General features: G+C 36.6%; 1 protein-coding gene across 5 annotated transcripts in view; it reads right to left on the reverse strand.

Annotated features, from left to right (window-relative positions):
- The window catches only part of Rbl2 (RB transcriptional corepressor like 2), a 55,361-nt gene extending 38,944 nt beyond the window's left edge, over positions 1–16,417 (reverse strand). For 4 of the 5 annotated variants that reach the window (XM_021260901.2, XM_021260900.2, XM_004847922.4 and 1 more), the window contains exons 1-5: positions 16,055–16,417; positions 11,619–11,749; positions 10,026–10,226; positions 6,398–6,462; positions 1,459–1,587 (exon numbers count right to left, since the gene is read on the reverse strand). In XM_021260901.2, the coding sequence (XP_021116560.1) occupies positions 1,459–1,587; positions 6,398–6,462; positions 10,026–10,226; positions 11,619–11,749; positions 16,055–16,300 (772 nt within the window). In that variant the 5' untranslated portion in view covers positions 16,301–16,417. Of the gene's footprint in view, positions 1–1,458; positions 1,588–2,967; positions 2,989–6,397; positions 6,463–10,025; positions 10,227–11,618; positions 11,750–16,054 lie in introns of those variants that run through there. The other variant, XM_021260902.2, reaches the window with a different exon arrangement.
- Between the last annotated feature and the right edge of the window lie 660 nt (positions 16,418–17,077).

Raw genomic sequence — 17,077 nt, forward strand, 5'->3', positions numbered from 1 at the left:
AAAAGAAGTTAAAAACAAGAGGAAACAACCATACAGAAATATAAAAGGCTGGCTGCAGGTACAGCTCACGGGAGAGCACAGATGTGTGAAGCCCTTGGTTCACTCAAACTACATATACATGAAAAGAAATATAAAAGAGAGCTAAGAAGGAATAAGAGAAAGGACAGGTTGAGTAGCCTTTACCTAAAATGCTTTCAACTAGAAGTGTTTCAGATTTCAGAGCTTTTTAGATTTTGGAGTATCTGCATAGATTTTACTGGATTTGCATTCATAATCCAAAAATCTGAAATCTAAAATTTTTTTTAAAATCTGAGACTTCTGACCTGCACCCATAGCCCTAAATTTGAAACTTTTGAGTATCATATTGACATTCAAAACTTTCAGACTTTGGGTCAGGGATTTAGCTCAGTGGTTCCAGCTCCTGCCTTGCAAGCACAAGGTTCTGAGTTCAATCCCCAGTACCAGAAAAAAAAATTTCAGATTTTGAAAATTTTCAGATTTTGGATTAGGGATGCTCAACCTATACAAGGAACATTAATTTATCAAACCAGAAGCAACTGAAGAAACTAAATCTACTAATATTAAAATCTACCTGAGGAAAAAAAAATCTACCTGGGGCCAGGGACTTAGCTCAGTGGCACTGTGCCTGCCTTGCAAGCACAAGTTCCTGAGTTCAATCCCTGGTACCAAAAAAAAAAAAATCTACTTGGATAGAAAGACAAGTTTAAATTCTAACTGGTACCATGCCAAAACTGACAATCTTACCAAATACCAGCAGTATTATATATCAGCTCTACAAATATTTTTCAATATTTGTTTCATAAATCATAATTTGGGCACTGAATTTAATACCATTTGTAGAATAATTATTATTTCTATACATCTGTCAATTTAGGAGATCAAAGTTCATTTTAATACTTTCAAAACTATAACTACTCTCTACAGCAAAAAGTTTGGGTTTTTTTGTTTTAAACATGTGTGTCCTATTTATTTCACTTAAGATCATGGTCTCAAGGTCCATCCATATAGCTATAAATAATTTGTCTGAAGCTCAGCAATAAGTTTGAACTGAAGATTTTTTTAATAAATCTTTTCTTGCTTCCTACAGTGTGTGTCATGCACAAAGCTTGCCGATACTAAAAAATACTAGCAGGTTCAATGTCATCTTTGCTACTCTGAGTTTCTAAATCCTTTCTCTATATTTAATTGTATATATATTTCAGATACTTCTAAAGTTGTCATTGAAGACTTTAAACTTTGCTTTTTTGTAAAAAAAAAAAAAAAAAACTATACAGAGTTTGACTGCTCATTATAAATGCCCTCGGTAACTGCGATGATGGAAGCCTTTCAAATACTCATGTCCTCCAATGCTGGAAAGCCTGTATTATATGCAGTTCCCAAGAGTAAACATAATGCAGAAATATGAATTATCCAAAAATTTTTGATATGTAGGCTTACCTTTAAAGTTAGGGTTCACAAGTTCTTTACGATTGGAACACTGTAGAGCATTTCCATAAACTAAGTCCAAAGCACACAGCAGAAGATGGTAAGAATTGACCAAATCATCACTAATCATAGGAAAATTACCTATAGATTATGAAGAGTTATAGTTAAATTACCATCAACTTTACAATCTTTTAAAAATACTGTAATTTCTTCCTTTAATTATAATCACATTATACAACATTGTACAATGTTGACTCAAGAGTTACATTAAGTGTTTTGGCAAATATACACTTTGAAACATTAGTTTTATATTTTAATAAACTCCTATGAGTTTAATGAAAACTGAAACCTTAATAAAAATGGTATGCATTCATTCGATATTTATTAAATACTTAGTAGCTGACTAAAATTTTATCACTGATCTTTTCTTTGAAAATTCTGAACACAAAAAAAGATTTATAAATTATCTCAAAATATACAAAATAGTTTTACACAAACTTTTAGTAAACTACTAATCAGAGATACTATCACAAGTTCATGAAAATACATGTACAATGATATAAATTAAAATTATTAAATTAAAAAAGAAAATTAGTAGAAATACTCAGAAGGGGACAGCTGAATTAAAATTCATGTAATTATTTTTCTCATATACAAACTTAGACCAGAACCCTTAATCACAGCCATAACAGTAACATTTCTAATACTTTTTTACATAGTAATACTATATAAGCTCATATAAATTAATACATAGTAATACTATATAAGCTCATATAAATAATATAAATTAATAATTATATTATTAACTAGCGATACGTAAATTCTAGGGCTGCTATTCCAAGGATAATTGTCAATGCCTGGTAACAAAGATATAACAAACCTAAACCTAAACCTAAACCTACAAAAGCATTTCCTTTCTGCAGTGTTGTTTGAAGCCCTGACACTAAAAGCAGTTTTTACATAGTTAGTTTTACTAATTTTAGAAATTAAGAAGTATTTCTAAGGTATTTTAATAACTTCAGGACTGTCCCTTTTTAATTAAAATACTGCACATATATGCTTCATGTTGATTTTATATTCTTATATCAGATAAATGCAATTTAAATAGGTAACATAAAGTTGAAAAATTATTCAAAACTTGGCATTTCATACTTACTGCCTTACCCAAATGCATGCATGTACACACACCCAAAATCTTCCCCCCAACCCAAACACACAACCAACTCCTTCGACTTTGTTTCAAGGTCTTCCCCCCGTTTCTTCCAAACAGTTACCACTTACCTCAGCTTATCAGGTATGCAATTCTTTTTTTACTTTTTTGTATAGATAGAAATATTCAACAAATCAACTTTAATGAATTAAATAGAAAAAAAATCCTTCTGCTGCCAGAAAAGCAAATGGTTATTAATAGATTAAATTTTACACTATATAAACAAACTAACTTGTGTGGTTCTACTCTAAAGAGGTTTAGTATTAAAATACACTCAATTCCTCATATATAAAATAGGAAGTAGTACCCACCAGTTTCAAGCTACAAAGCCCATCACACTGACAAGCCTAAACTTGTCTCTGATGTGTACTTGCCATAGAAAAATCAGCAGCACTGTAACTTCAAACAAAAAACTGAAATGCTCCTGAAGATCAAGTTCTAATTTAAATTCCAGGACAGTCTCAGTATGGTTTACTTTCTATTTCAAGTCCTGACCTTATAAATCTCACTCTGTGAGGTATTTTATCTTTCAATCACCAAATATAACAGGTAAAAAGGAAGCTGTTTAACCTCTAGACTTGGCTTATTAGGAATGAGAAGATTTGACATTTCATGTAAAACAGGAAGTGGTCCCTATTGGTCTTCAGGCCACAAAACCCTTCATTTGACAAGCCCAAACTTGTCATTAAAGTCAACAAAGGTATCAGGCAGAGTGAGTTTATTTATTAGGAATAAGATATTCTGGGATGTTCGTATGCTGCAGATATGAGAAAGGTGGCTAGAAAGAGTCTACCTTCCTCCAAAATAAATCAAGAAAAGAATAAAACCAATTAAGCTACTCAAAAAAAGATCCTGATGCGTCATAAAAGATCATAATGGAGATGTGTTCCAGCTACTTGTGAGGCTGAGGAAGATCATAAGTTTGAGGCCTGCCTGAGTAATACAGTGAGATCCCCACTCAAAAATTTTTTTTAAATAAAGGTTTTTCAGATCAACTATAGACTGCATAAGATAGCATTCAAAACACTGAGCTAGGGCCGGGGATTTAGCTCAGCAGTTCCACCGCCTGCCTCGAAAGCACAAGGTCCAGAGTTCAATCCCCGGTACCAAAAAACAAAACAAAACAAAAAAAACCACTGAGTTAATTTCCAAGGTAGAAAATATGCCACCCCAGTTGATCAAGTAAAAACAAAATAAGAACTGTAAAATTATTTTTAAATAGTTTAATATATTATCAAATAAAATTATTCCTAAACATATACAAAATAAAAAAATAAAATCCTAGAAGTTAAACATACCTGCCAAACGCAATCACGAGAAGATTACTATTATATATAATACCAGCCACACAAGCTAAAACTTGTTGCAGCTGCTATAAAAATGGTTTATGTACTCCCAGACCTTTCTTTGTTTCATGCTCCTGATCATGCCACTTTGTCTTCACTAAAGAAAGCTGCCTGTGTGATGAAAAGCATAACCGAACAGCTCATGTGTGACAGAGGAAAAGTTTTTCTTTTCAATCAAGGACAGAGCTCAGAAAAGAAGGATGACTCTCTACTAGTTAGAGAGAACAGCAGTAATCAATCAAATTACACCTGGAGACCAGTGGCCTGACACATTCTTGCCAGAGGCCTTCACGTTCAGCAGGAAACCAGGAGCCAGGAGTCTGAGTTCACATCCTACCTCAAGTCCTGATACATTCATTCAGGTGTCAGGTGCCTAATCTTTAAAATTAATAAATTGAGATTAAATCTCATAATGAGAGTCTCCTATACAGTAATGTCCATGGTTTTGCCTTCTGTGGTTTTGGTTACATTCAGTCAACTGTGGTCTGAAAATGTTAAATGGAAAACTCCAGAAATAAACAATTTATAGGGTTTAAATTGTGTGCTGTTTTGAGTAGTATGATGAAATCTCTCATTGTTCTGCTCTGTGCAGCTCTGCCCTACCCAGGACAGGACTCATCCTTGATCCAGTGTTTCAACACTGACTATACTACCCCTCCATCCATCAGTCACTGAGCAGACTTCCTGGTCATCAGATCTATTGTCATAATATAACCATACTTTTGTTCAAATACCTGTTACTTTTCTTAATAATGAATCCCAAGGGCAAAAATAATGATGCCAACAACTTGGTTATGCCAAAGAGAAGCCCTAAAGTGCTTTCTTTAAGCAAAAGGCAAAAATTCTTGACTTCATAAGGAAAAAAATGCTGAGGTTGCTAAGATCTAAACTACAAGAAAATATTTTAAAAGACTTTCATTATAGTAATTCTAATTGTTCTGTTTTACATATTATACATTATTTTTGTTAATCTCTTATTGTACCTAATTTATAAATTAAACTTTGTGTAAGTATGTATAAGAACAAACACAGCATACATGGAATTCAGAAATATCCCTGGTTTCAGGCATCCACTGAGGATCTTGGACTGTATCCCCCACTGATAAGGGGACAATACCATATTTGCAGACTCCATTTCTAGATATTTTATTTTTAACTTTGTGTTTTATTGGGCTATCTTAGTGGCAAAGGTATGCCACATATACTATAGGTAAAAAGCTATGTAACTAATACAACTGTTCTTTCTCCTTCAGATTACTAAGAATTCTTTTTATATAGAAATACAGAGACCCAAAAAATGGAGATGTATTTAAGCAAATGTAGATCTTAGGTTAAATGCAATAAGAAAGGGAGAGAAAACAAGCAGTGTCTAAGGCATTTGATTAAGTATATTTATCGGAATAAGACGCAAAAAGTAATCTGAACTACTCTGGGGATGATTAGTCCCCACTTAGTTGAACAAGACATGTATCATGAAAAATACATCTCAAAATACAAGCATAAACATAATTTAAGGTGTTTTTAGTTCATCATTCGGGCCTGGGATTTAGCTCAGTGGTTTCGCCACCTGCTGCGCAAGCACAAGGACCTGAGTTCGATCCCTGGTACAAAAAAAAAAAAAAAAGAAAAGCTTTGGGTGAAAAAGATGCTAAGAACAAAAAGATTCTCCATTTACTAAGAAAGATTTGGACATTGTAAAGAAATTCAAAAGACCCTTTTACAAAGAGGTGACACTTTAAAAAGAATCTAGGGGCCAGGGGTTTAGCTCAGTGGTTCTGGCGCCTGCCTCGCAAGTGCAAGGTCCCGAGTTCGATCCCTGGTACAAAAAAATATAAATAAATAAATAAATAAATAGAATCTAGGATTAAAAACCCCATGAGATCCTTATTTACACTTTCAGTTTCTCACACCAGAGAAACTATTTGGTATTTACACATGTGTGTCCTATTTATTTCACTTAAGAGTATGGCCTCAATGTGAAGGATCAAAATGTATAATAGATAGTGAAATAGGAAGAAAAGGTCCAAAGGGGAAGGGGAAGTGGGAGGGGTAGGGAAAAGGAAAGAAGGGAAAGGAATAAATATGAGAAAAGAAAAAAAAGGAAACAAAGTCTTTGTAAATAGGGAGGGGTAGAGGGGTTGAAGGGAGGGCAGGGGAATAGGGAAAAAAATAAGAGCCAAGATACATCATGTAAAGGTACAAATTCCCAATGATGAATGTCATCATATTGTATACCTAAAATGTACCAATAAACTTAATGAATTTTTAAAAATGAACAAACAAAAACCTTGAGAAAATTCCCAGTGAGAATTTCTTTTTGATAATATTACAGGTTGATAAAATTAGTACCTGAAAATGTAAATTAATTAATATCTAAATATTACCCTTTTCTTACCTTTTGCATATATAAAAAGCACCCAACAAAAATGGAAGATTTCAGACACAGTACAGGGCTGTCGCCTTTGGGAGAGGAAAAGACAGTCATGAGACAATAAAAAAAGTAGACACCCCAAATGATAACAAATTAAGTAGGAAACAAAATCCACAGTTAGAGGCATAATACCAGATTCAGCTTCACAAGGAAAATGCCCATGGTGTGCCTCTGCCTCAGACAAATATTGGAAGGTAACAGCTGTAAGCCAGGGAAAAAATTCATCACAGAAAGAAAAAAATTCTGAAGAATTCTTAAAGTTTTGAGGCCAAGATACCAAAAGTGGAAAATAAAATGAAAAACAATAGTTCTTCTGATGACATCAGCTGTCAGGTATTTCCCCATTTCCCCCTCTATCATAGCTGGTGAACTTTAACCCTCTCTTCCTAAAATATTGCAGAATATGTAAAATCAAAAAAGGCCATTTCATATCAGTTCTGGCCTTCCTATAATCCCTTTTACTTCTACTCATTAAAAGTACCTGCTGTATTTTTCCAACTTTTCTGCTAAAGGAAGTTTTAGACCTGCTTTAACCTTGGCTTTTCTTACCAAAACCTCTGCCAGTGTTTACACAAGGCATCTGTAGTCTCCATGTTCCAACAGCCTCATTCTAATAAGGTGCCAAGAAGAGCAAAACACTCTGGAGCAGATCAGGGGATTGAGCTTAGTTCCAGCACAATCATTAGCAAGTTTACTTGCTCCCCCTGGGCTTTACTCTTTCATCCATCAAAAGATTATTCTCCTTAATTCACCAGTACTTAATTGACTGTACTTAATTTAGTACATACTCTATAAAGCAGCCTTCCTACCATATAGCACAAGACAGACTGTTTTTTGTTTTTTGGGGGGGGTTTTTGGGTACCGGGGATCGAACTTGTGACCTTGCGCTTGCGAGGCAGGCACCGGAACCACTGAGCTAAATCCCTGGCCCTAGACAGACTATTTTTAATTTTGATTGTGTACCAAGAGAAAATTCAAATGTTTTAGCTCGATATTTACGCCACTCTAAATTCTGGCTTTATAAATTGAGAACTCTAGAGGAAACCTAACTAACCTTTTTGGTCCAAAATTTCCGCTTGCTTACGTCTCTATTCTTATGATATCCTCTACACAGGAAGCTCTATTATTTCCTAGCCAGGTAAAATGGCTCACACCTATAACCCCAGCACTCCAAGAGGCTGAAGCAGGAAAATCCAGTTTGAGCCAGCCAGGGCAATTTAGTAAGTTACCCAGACCCTGTCTCAAAATAAAAAATGAAACAGGCTGTGGTTCAATCCCCAATACCAGGGGAGAAAAAAAGAATGCTCTAACATTTCCAATTTTCCCTGTCAAAATCGTGCCCATCCTTTAAGCCCTATTTCTACTTATTCCATGTAACCATAACCCAGCTTACCCAGATTTCTTTTTTGTCTCAGGAACCCTATTTCTATATATTTGCATTCGTGTGCCTTTTATAATGTGCTGCACTGTACAAACTTCATATCTGTCTTTTTTCCCTGTCTAAATGATAAATCCTCAAAAGACAGAAACTGTGAAGGTTTTGTTTTTGAATACTGGTATCCCACACAGTACCTAACCAAGTACTTCCTGTGGATAAGTGCTCAAAAAATATTCAGTGACAAATTTTCAAATTTTAGTGTGAGCTGCATTATACAGTGGTAGAGCCCATGGGTTCTACAGCCTGACTGCCTTAGGTTCAATAATAATTGCACAGTCATCAGTTGTGTGGATTTGGCCAAATTACTTACTCTTCTAGGGGCTTATTTTCCTAGCTCTAACAACAGTACTAGTCTTATAAGGTTGTCATAAAGATTAACTAAAGTAGGGCTTAGGATTTAGCTCACTGGTTCTGCCACCTGCCTCACAACTGCAAGGACCGGAGTTCAATCCCCGGTACCAAAAAAAAAAAATTAACTAAATTCAATGCTTCAATCTTACAAGACCCTTGCCCCAAAATAAAGTCTCAGTAAATGGTATATATTATGAGTGTTTTTGTTTCATTTTTTGATTTGCTCTTTTTTTTTTCCCCCTTGAGACAGGATCTCACTGTGTAGTTTAGGCTGGCCTTGAACTATGTACCTTGAACTATGTATTTACATTATACATATATATATATATAATGTAAATATATATATTATGTAAATATATATATAATTTCATAAATTTATTTTGCACTGCTACCAATAGGATTGAGGCCCTTACACATACTAGGCAAGTGCTCTAGCACTAAGCCACATCTGTAGACCTAAAATTAGGTATATTTTATACCTAAATAAATCTGAAAACAGTACACTATAAAATTGTTTTCTAGATACTCCAAGAGGGAAAAATATTAGTACTGGGGATTTTAACTCAGGGCTTCAGGCACGCTAGGCAAGTACTCTGCTACTGGGCTACCTCTCCAGCACTCCCTCCATCTGTGGTTTTATTTTTGGTCTGGGTTCGGGTTTCCAGGCTGGCCTCCAGCCGTAATCCTTCTGACTCAGCCTCCAGAATCGCTGGAATTGCAGGCAAGTATCAACTCAGAAAAAAAAAAGAGACTGAGATTTTCTGTCTTTCCATAAATGATCTCAGTGGCCTTGCAGAGACTCAAAAAAGTTTGCATCCAAATTTTAGAATATCTAATTGTAAGCAGTCAGTTCCCCAAAACTTCAACAAAACTAGACTACTGGGTCCATGTCTGTGGTTAACTATAAATTGCTGTAACTGGTTTGTTTTAATTGTTAACTTTACCATTATTGTAAGCATCCTTCACAACCTGACAAACTTTTACAGCTAAAGAAAAGCAAATATTCATTCTAGTTAAAGAATTACAACTCCTTTACCTGTACTTTTCTTTTCTTTTTTTCTGGTACTGGGGATCGAACTCAGGACCTTGCGCTTGGCAAGCAGACCCAGCGCCACTGAGCTACATCCCTGCCCCTGCCTGTACTTTTCTCATCAATACTTTTCACATTCTATTTTAAGAACAGATCTCCATTTTATGAAAAAAAAATTTTAAAAACTTGCACATTAAAGGATAATTTGTATCCTGTAACTGCTCTGAGCTATAAAGAAAGAAAACAGTGAGCCAGAGGAAGTTACCGACTTTGCAGACCAGATCAGAAGGTGCAAACTAATAATCGTTTCAGTTCCCTATCCTCTCCCAATCTTGTTTCTCTATTCTTCGTTATAAATATATGTAGAGAAGTCATTACAGGGAGATGACTTATTACTCTGTTTGCCATAAGAACCAAATAATAGAAATAACCCAAAATTTAATGATCAATATGTGGTCTCTACTCAGGATAGCAGACAGTGAAAATCGCTACAGTCTAACTTTGTGCAGTCTGAATTCCTGTCACTTAAATAAAAAGAGAAAGTTTATATAAACAAAGACCTCATACATTCTGCAATATAAAAGAAGACACAGCCTTTATGGCTAACAAATAATGAAAAGCAAAAAATAAAAATAAAAAAAGAAAATACTTGGGGAAAAAATTATTTTGGAAATTATATTGCTTTTTTAAGATTAACAAAATAAGCTGGGGAATCAAAACTGTAGCACAGATAGACAAATGTTTATTCCCAAATAACAATTATAAAAACATACCTCTGTTTTCTTCCTCTTTGTTGACGAGGTTGTTCCTCTTGGGGATATTTAAAAATATCTTGAAAAATGGGTTCATATTTCTTAAAAATTACAGCAGAAACAGTGAAGTTTCTTTCCAACCTCTCAGTACGCTCTCTGAAATGGGGGGGTAGGTTTGCCATGTCTTCCCACTTCTTCATTTTGTTAAAAAATTCAATCAAGCTGATATTAAAGATAAAAAAGATGTTCTCATAACATAAGTATACTAATATAAACAACTAAAAGTAAATCAAAAGTATCTCATTTAATGGTATTATTTTCAAACAGTAATGTAAAATACCAACACATGTATTTGACTAGTTTAAATAATCTCAAGAGATTGGTTTATTACTCTGGTCCTCTTTCTCTTCTTTTCTTCTCTCTCTCTCTTTCCTTCTTCCTTCCTTCGTTTCTTCCTTCGTTTCTTTCTTTTGTGACTACCTCAGGTTCATTTTTTTAAATTATGAAATATGTTTAAATACAAACTAAAATTAATAGGAGTAGCATAACACATGTACCCAACTTCCAGGATTAGCAAATATTAATATATTCACTAAATATTGCCATATTTGGCCTTGGATTTAAGACCTAAAAACACAACAGAAACAGCCAAAATTCCCTATGTACTCCTTCCTAATCCCATTCACCACTCTTTCCCCAAAATAATCACCATTCTGAAGTTAGATTTCTTCCCATCCATCTTTAATACCTGTACACATACACATGTATCTATAAACAATAAGCAGTATCTTCTGCATTTGTTTTTACATTTTATACAAAAGGTATCTCAAGAAGCATTCTGCAACTTGCTTTCTATGTGTTTGAAATTCGTAAATTTTGATACATAATTCATTCATTTAATTGCTAAACATTCCCTCATATGAACATACCATTACATTTTACATTCATTTCCAGGCCAATGGAATTTTAGGTTATTTTTAATGTTTCACAACAAAAAATTCTGTAATAAACACATCCTCATGTGCGCAGGAGTTTCTTTATGGACTATCCCAAGAAGTAGAGTCAGAGAATGTATGCTTTCTATTTTATCATACATTCTATGTGTATTAAGACTTTAGTCTCGGCCCAGGGATTTAGCTCAGTGGTTCTGGTGCCTGCCTCGCAAGCACATGGACCCAAGTTCAATCCCTGGTACCAAAAAAAAAAAAAAAAAGATTTTAGTCTTGTGCATATAACTGTAACCATAGTACCATATCATTAATATTTTATTTACCTTTCAATCCAGAGTGTTTCTTAAAGTTTCTCAAGATCCTTTTTTAGATTTCTCTCAATATTATACTATGAGTATAACCTTTAAAAGTAAATTCTTCCAAAAAAAAGAAACAATACAAAACAAAAAAGGTAAATTCTTCCACACAGGTGCCTATACATAAAATACAAATATTTTCACCAAATTAGTAAAACATCATGGAAAACCATGACCTGGCTTCTAAATACAACACTCCATAGGTATAACTACTCAGAAAATAATGAACACAGACATTTCTTGTTGTCACTATGATTTATGAGCTTTTAAAATGACCAACTCTACTTTTCAGGCTGTAAGATAGTTACCTCTGCTGTGAACATCGTAGGATTCTAGTTAGGGATACATAGTTTCCTTCAACAGTCCCTTTGCTTACAGTTGGAACAGATTTTCTGCAAGCCACATATAAGGCACATGCTAACCAGTGAAGATCATTTCCCTGTAAAACAAAATAGAATTTTGGCTAATAAGCTACATATACTTCAATATAGAAAATTTTTATGTTTAAATTAAAAGTGTTGTTTATATGTGTATGGAAACTGTATTTTCCAGTCATGGCCCTATCTCACACACTTTTTGTTTTCTTTTTTTGTTTATTTGCTTGTTTCTGTTTTTTGTTTTTTCAGACAGGGTCTCACTATGTAGTCCAGGCTGGTCCTAAACTCACTATGCAGCCCAAGCTGGCCTCAAACTTGCAATCCCTCTGCCTCAGCCTCCCAAGTGCTGGCATTACAGGCATGGGACACCATGCCCAGCTCATGTGCTTTTCTTACAATGTGACACAAACATTTTCCCATGAGTGGTGGGAGGGTCTGTGTTCCTTCACCTTGAAGCTGGACAGGGGTCTATGTTCCCTTACATTGATTAACTGTCTCAAATAATATTATTGGTAGAAATGGTGTTAGGTGATTTCAAAGATCATAAAAAGGAATATTCCACACGGAAATATAAAAGGGAATATTCCAGATTCCACATGGACCTTGGGAGTCCTAGTCTGACATGTAAGAAGTCTTGCACCATGTTGGAGAGAAACCATTGGGAAAGGTGAGTCACACAGAGATGTCCAAGGAGGACCAGTGATGCCAATCCCTAGCTGCCCAAGTCTTCCTAGTGAATAAGAAACATCAGCTTCTCAATCAGCCCTGTCTCAATGCTCCACCCACAGAACCTGTGAGCAAAAGTACATTGTTTTATGCCTCTGACTCCTAGGATAATTTGTTACATAGTGATTTTTAACTGAAACAATATTATTAATTTTTTTTTTGGTTCAACCTAGAGCACTGAAACAATTGTAAAATTAAGCTTGAATGTATATGCAATCATTAACTTTAAACCTAATCAAAACACATACATAAATATGTAAAACTTGTAACCATATGAACTATTGTGGATGCATTACCACATACAATACCATTTAAAGGATTTTGGTTTGTTTATGTGTGACAGGATCTTGCTATGTAGTCCAAGGCCAGCCTTGAATTATCTATACAGCACAAGCTGGCCTCAAATTCTGAATCCTCTTGCCTCAGCCTTTTGAGTACTAGAATTACAGGCATGTGCCACCACACCCTGCTCAAAGGAAATAATTTTTAAGACATTACTTCTAAAACATCATCTGTATAATACTTTTCAAGTGACTAATTTTTCTTTCCATATAAGGGCTGAACTGGAAGATGTCCTTTAGTTTCACTGTATCCAGTGCCAGTCTAAGTAAAAATAAAAGAAACTACCTCTTCCATTTTTATCTTTATAAATAGTCTATCTTAAAACTCAATCATACTTATTATAGCATAGATTTTTTTCTTTCTCCCCCACTCCTCCCACCAACACCAATATTGGGGATTGAACCCAGGAAGCACTGAGCTATACCCTCAGTCCTTTTATAAATTTTTTAAATTAATTGTGTTTTGAGACAAGAGCTTGCTAAATTGCCCAAGCTGGCCTTGAACTTATGATCCTCCTCCCTCAGTCAGCCTTCTGAGTAGCTGGGATTACAGGCATGCACCACCATGCCCAGCTTAGCACAGATTTTCCTATTTAAAAAAAAATAATAGAGGTGTATATTAAACACATGCCTGTAATATGGTGTGTGTGTGTGTGTGTGTGTGTGTGTGTGTGTGTGTGTGTGTGTGGTGAGGACTCAACTGAAGACTTCATGTATGGTAGGCAAGTGCTCTATATAGCTCTAACCCCCAAGATTCATAATATTCTTGATTTAAAAAATCTCAAGTAAATTTAACTTTATAACTACTGAGTTTCTCTACTATATCAAAAAATATTTGTTGAAATAACCCTTAATACTAAAAACAGTCATCCTCAAAATTAACAACTCATGATCATACACCTATAAGGGCTAGATCTATTTTCAAATTTTCACTGCATCATATGTTAGCTATAACATTATGGGCAAATTAGTCTCAGAAACTCCATTTTCTTAGCTAAGGGCCATGAAAATTAAATAAGATTCAACCAAAAAGCAAAAGAAAATTAAAAGATAAAATTCTATAACCGCTACTCTGCATTAAATATGATCTCAGCTTTATTTTCCATTGTACACACCACAAGACTGCCATCCCAACATTTTTCTATGGTACACCTGATTATAAGCTCCATCAAGGCAGGGAGTTTTAGGTTTTGTTCATTGCTTTATCCCCAGCACCAAGAATATACTGTGGCAAATAATAATTAGTCAAGAAATATTTTATATTTAATCTGGGTGTGGTATAGTACACCTGCAATCCCAGCACTCAGGAGGCCAAGGCAGGAAGATCACCACAAGTTGAAGGCCAGTCTGGACTACATAGTAAAACCTTGTTAAAAAAAAAAAAAAAATTGATAAATGTGGTAGGCATATCCCTGTAATTCCAGCTACTCAGCAGGCTGAGGCAGTAGGACTGCAAATTCAGGCCAGCCTGAGCAACTGAGACCCTGTCTCAAAACAAAAAATAAAAAGTGTTGAAGATGTAGCTCAGTATTCCCTGGATTTAATTCCCAGTATGGCAACATAAATAAGTAATTGTTAAGTGAACAAATATTCATGCATTTATTGGGTAAACTGGGCTAAGAAGCAGGGATTAAAATCCTACTAATAGGGGCCAGAGGTTTAGCTGAGTGGCCTGCCTCGAAAGCGAAAGGTCCTGAGTTCAATGCCTGATACCAAGAAAAAAAACCCTACTAATAAAAAATCAAGTAATCAAATGTACCTTCAAAAGTAATTTACTAGCCATCTACTGTGTGTCACTTGCTTATGTAACACTAGACTTCACATGACTTAACCTGAGTTGAAATAGTTCAACTGTATGGTGATAATGCTTGTTCTATTTTATATGTGTCTTCTGAAGGTAAAATAAGCACCTAAGAGCTTGTTTGGAAGCACTTATACTCTTCAAAACCAAAGAGAGTCCTTCTTTTTATCTGACATGTAGGGAAACACAGAGATAAAGAGGAGCTTGGCCTCTTCAGCCAGAACCCTCAGTAACTGAGCTTAGCTAAGTGTGAGGCACTATTTGAGTGCTTTACGTGCTAACAACTACACATTATCTTAGTTCACCTTCAGGGCAGTTCTGTGAGGTAAGTACAAATAACAGCCCCAGTTTACACATAACAAAAGTGAGTTTTCCAGTGGTTAAGTAATAAGTCCAAAGTTACCAAGATGTTAGGTTCTAAAGCCATCATATTACTATTTTTTGGTAGATATAACAATGGAGAGATGGAACTTGTAACTGAATTAAAATTTCTTTTGATGCAAGGATTTTTAAAAACCCTAGTCAACCTAAAGACATGAGAAAAAAACACCATATTATAGTTAATACCTTGGTTAACCCTTCACATCCTGAGCCTATTTGTCCTACTCTTTTCACAAACTATATATAAAACTATTGAGAAAATCAAATGGCCTAATGTTTAAAAGCCACACACACAGGCGGTCAAACAGCTAATAAACAATCTGGACTTCCGTGTCACTTCCCATTGGCCCATGAAGGGGAGGTGCCTGCAGAGTTGACAGTCACTGGTAGAATGGTTATTTTTCTCATCTGCAAGCCTCATCCGAAAAAGGGGATTTAACACGCCTGTATCGCGGCGACAACCAATAAGGTAGTTTTAGTCCTGATTCCACAAGGGCAATGCAAATTCTTAGTAACAAGTGGGAGCTTGTGTCTGTATCAAGGCAAGCAGAAGGTCCATTTAGCCCGGGGAACATTAAATTGTTTACTTATACATAAACACAGCGCGAATATTAACGCGTTTACTCAAATGGATGCAATGCCTGGGCAAAGTCAAGTTGGAGGAAGCAAAGTTGAAAACAACTGAAGGAGACGGCTAGAGACCCGAGCACTCAAATCCGGTCAATCGCTGCGCTGCTATGGCCCAGTCTCCGTGCGAGCTAGACAGCTATACCCGTTCATTCTATTAGTAGGGTGGGTGGGAGATCAAACGGGTCTCACGGATCCATTTTTGTAACTGTGACCCCAACACGATCTCAGCCTCGCTGTGCTACGTTAGGGCAAAAGGCGTACACCATGCTGAGCCCGAGGGGGAAAAGCAGCGAGCCCGCGTTCACCCTCACAGGTGCTGCGAGCCTGTCAAAGCCGAGTTTCCAAGGCAGCGGTGCACTCAGGGGACCCCATGCCTCCCCAGGCTGGGAGCCCCGGACCCGGCTTCCGCGGGGCGCAGGGCACCCCGCTGCGCCGCGAAGCTCGCCAACCAGGCCCCAAAAACCCCTACTCTCCATCCCCGTGCGCACCTCCAGCGTGTAGCTCTCGCTCATGCTCCGGTAGCTGTCCCAGGCCTCGGCCCGCGCCGCCTCGTCCATGTTAAGTCGGCTGCACAGTTCGTCAAACCGCTGCCGGATCTGAGGGGTCGGCGACCCGGCCGGCTGCGCGGCGTCCTCGGCTTCGCCGTCGTCATCCTCCTCCTCCTCCGAGGCTCCAGCCGCCGGAGGAGGAGGAGGAGGCGGGGGAGGCGGCGACTGGTCGCCTCCAGACGGCATAGCACTCCCTGGGCGGCTGGTCCTCAACTGAGCTGAGGGACCGGGCCCTCAGCCATTCAAACCGCGAAGCGCCCGCCCGCCAGCCGCCTGCACCGCGACTGCGCCGCCGCCTCTGGCGCTTGATCTCATGTAGGCACCCGTAGCTCTGGGCCCGGCATGCTGGGAAACGTAGTCTAGGCCGGGAGCCCATGGGGCCCAAAAATCATGAAAGGAAAACAATCCGCTCACGTTCCCTCATTTATGAAAAAGTAAAAATTCCTCCGCATTTTAAGATCTCCCCATGGTGAGACCATTCCGAAGGCAGTTCTGAAGAGAAAAGTCCTAGAAACACAACATGTGAAGGTTTAGTAGCCAAGCAGTTCCCTGAAATATTACAGTCCCATCTCTTGTATGTCCTTATCCAGAAAAATATAATAGCAAGGGCTTAACCTGCTTAAATTCAAATCTCGGCCCCGCTCCTAATTTCTAGTTCTTTCCAATGTTTTAATGTTATGTGAGCCTTCCGAGTAATCATTGGATTTTTAAAAATGCAATAGTTCTTCCCCGCCTCCCCCATGGGGCAATTTTACATTAACTGCCATGTATTTGTACTATTCTCAAACACCCGATTGGTTTAACTTTATTCCTTTTTAAATTTTTATTATTTTACTTTATACTTTCATGTTTCTAGTATACTTCAATCACTTTATTCCCAATCTTTTTTTTTTTAACTTTAAAATATTTTTAAATAGCCAATCCTCTTTAATGTATGCATAGTTGTAGTATAAAACATTTTCA

This window comes from Heterocephalus glaber, unplaced genomic scaffold, assembly GCF_053883595.1.
Source record: "Heterocephalus glaber isolate CG9 unplaced genomic scaffold, H.glaber_assembly_v1.0 deba00000071, whole genome shotgun sequence".
Classification (NCBI taxonomy): Eukaryota; Metazoa; Chordata; class Mammalia; order Rodentia; family Bathyergidae; genus Heterocephalus; species Heterocephalus glaber.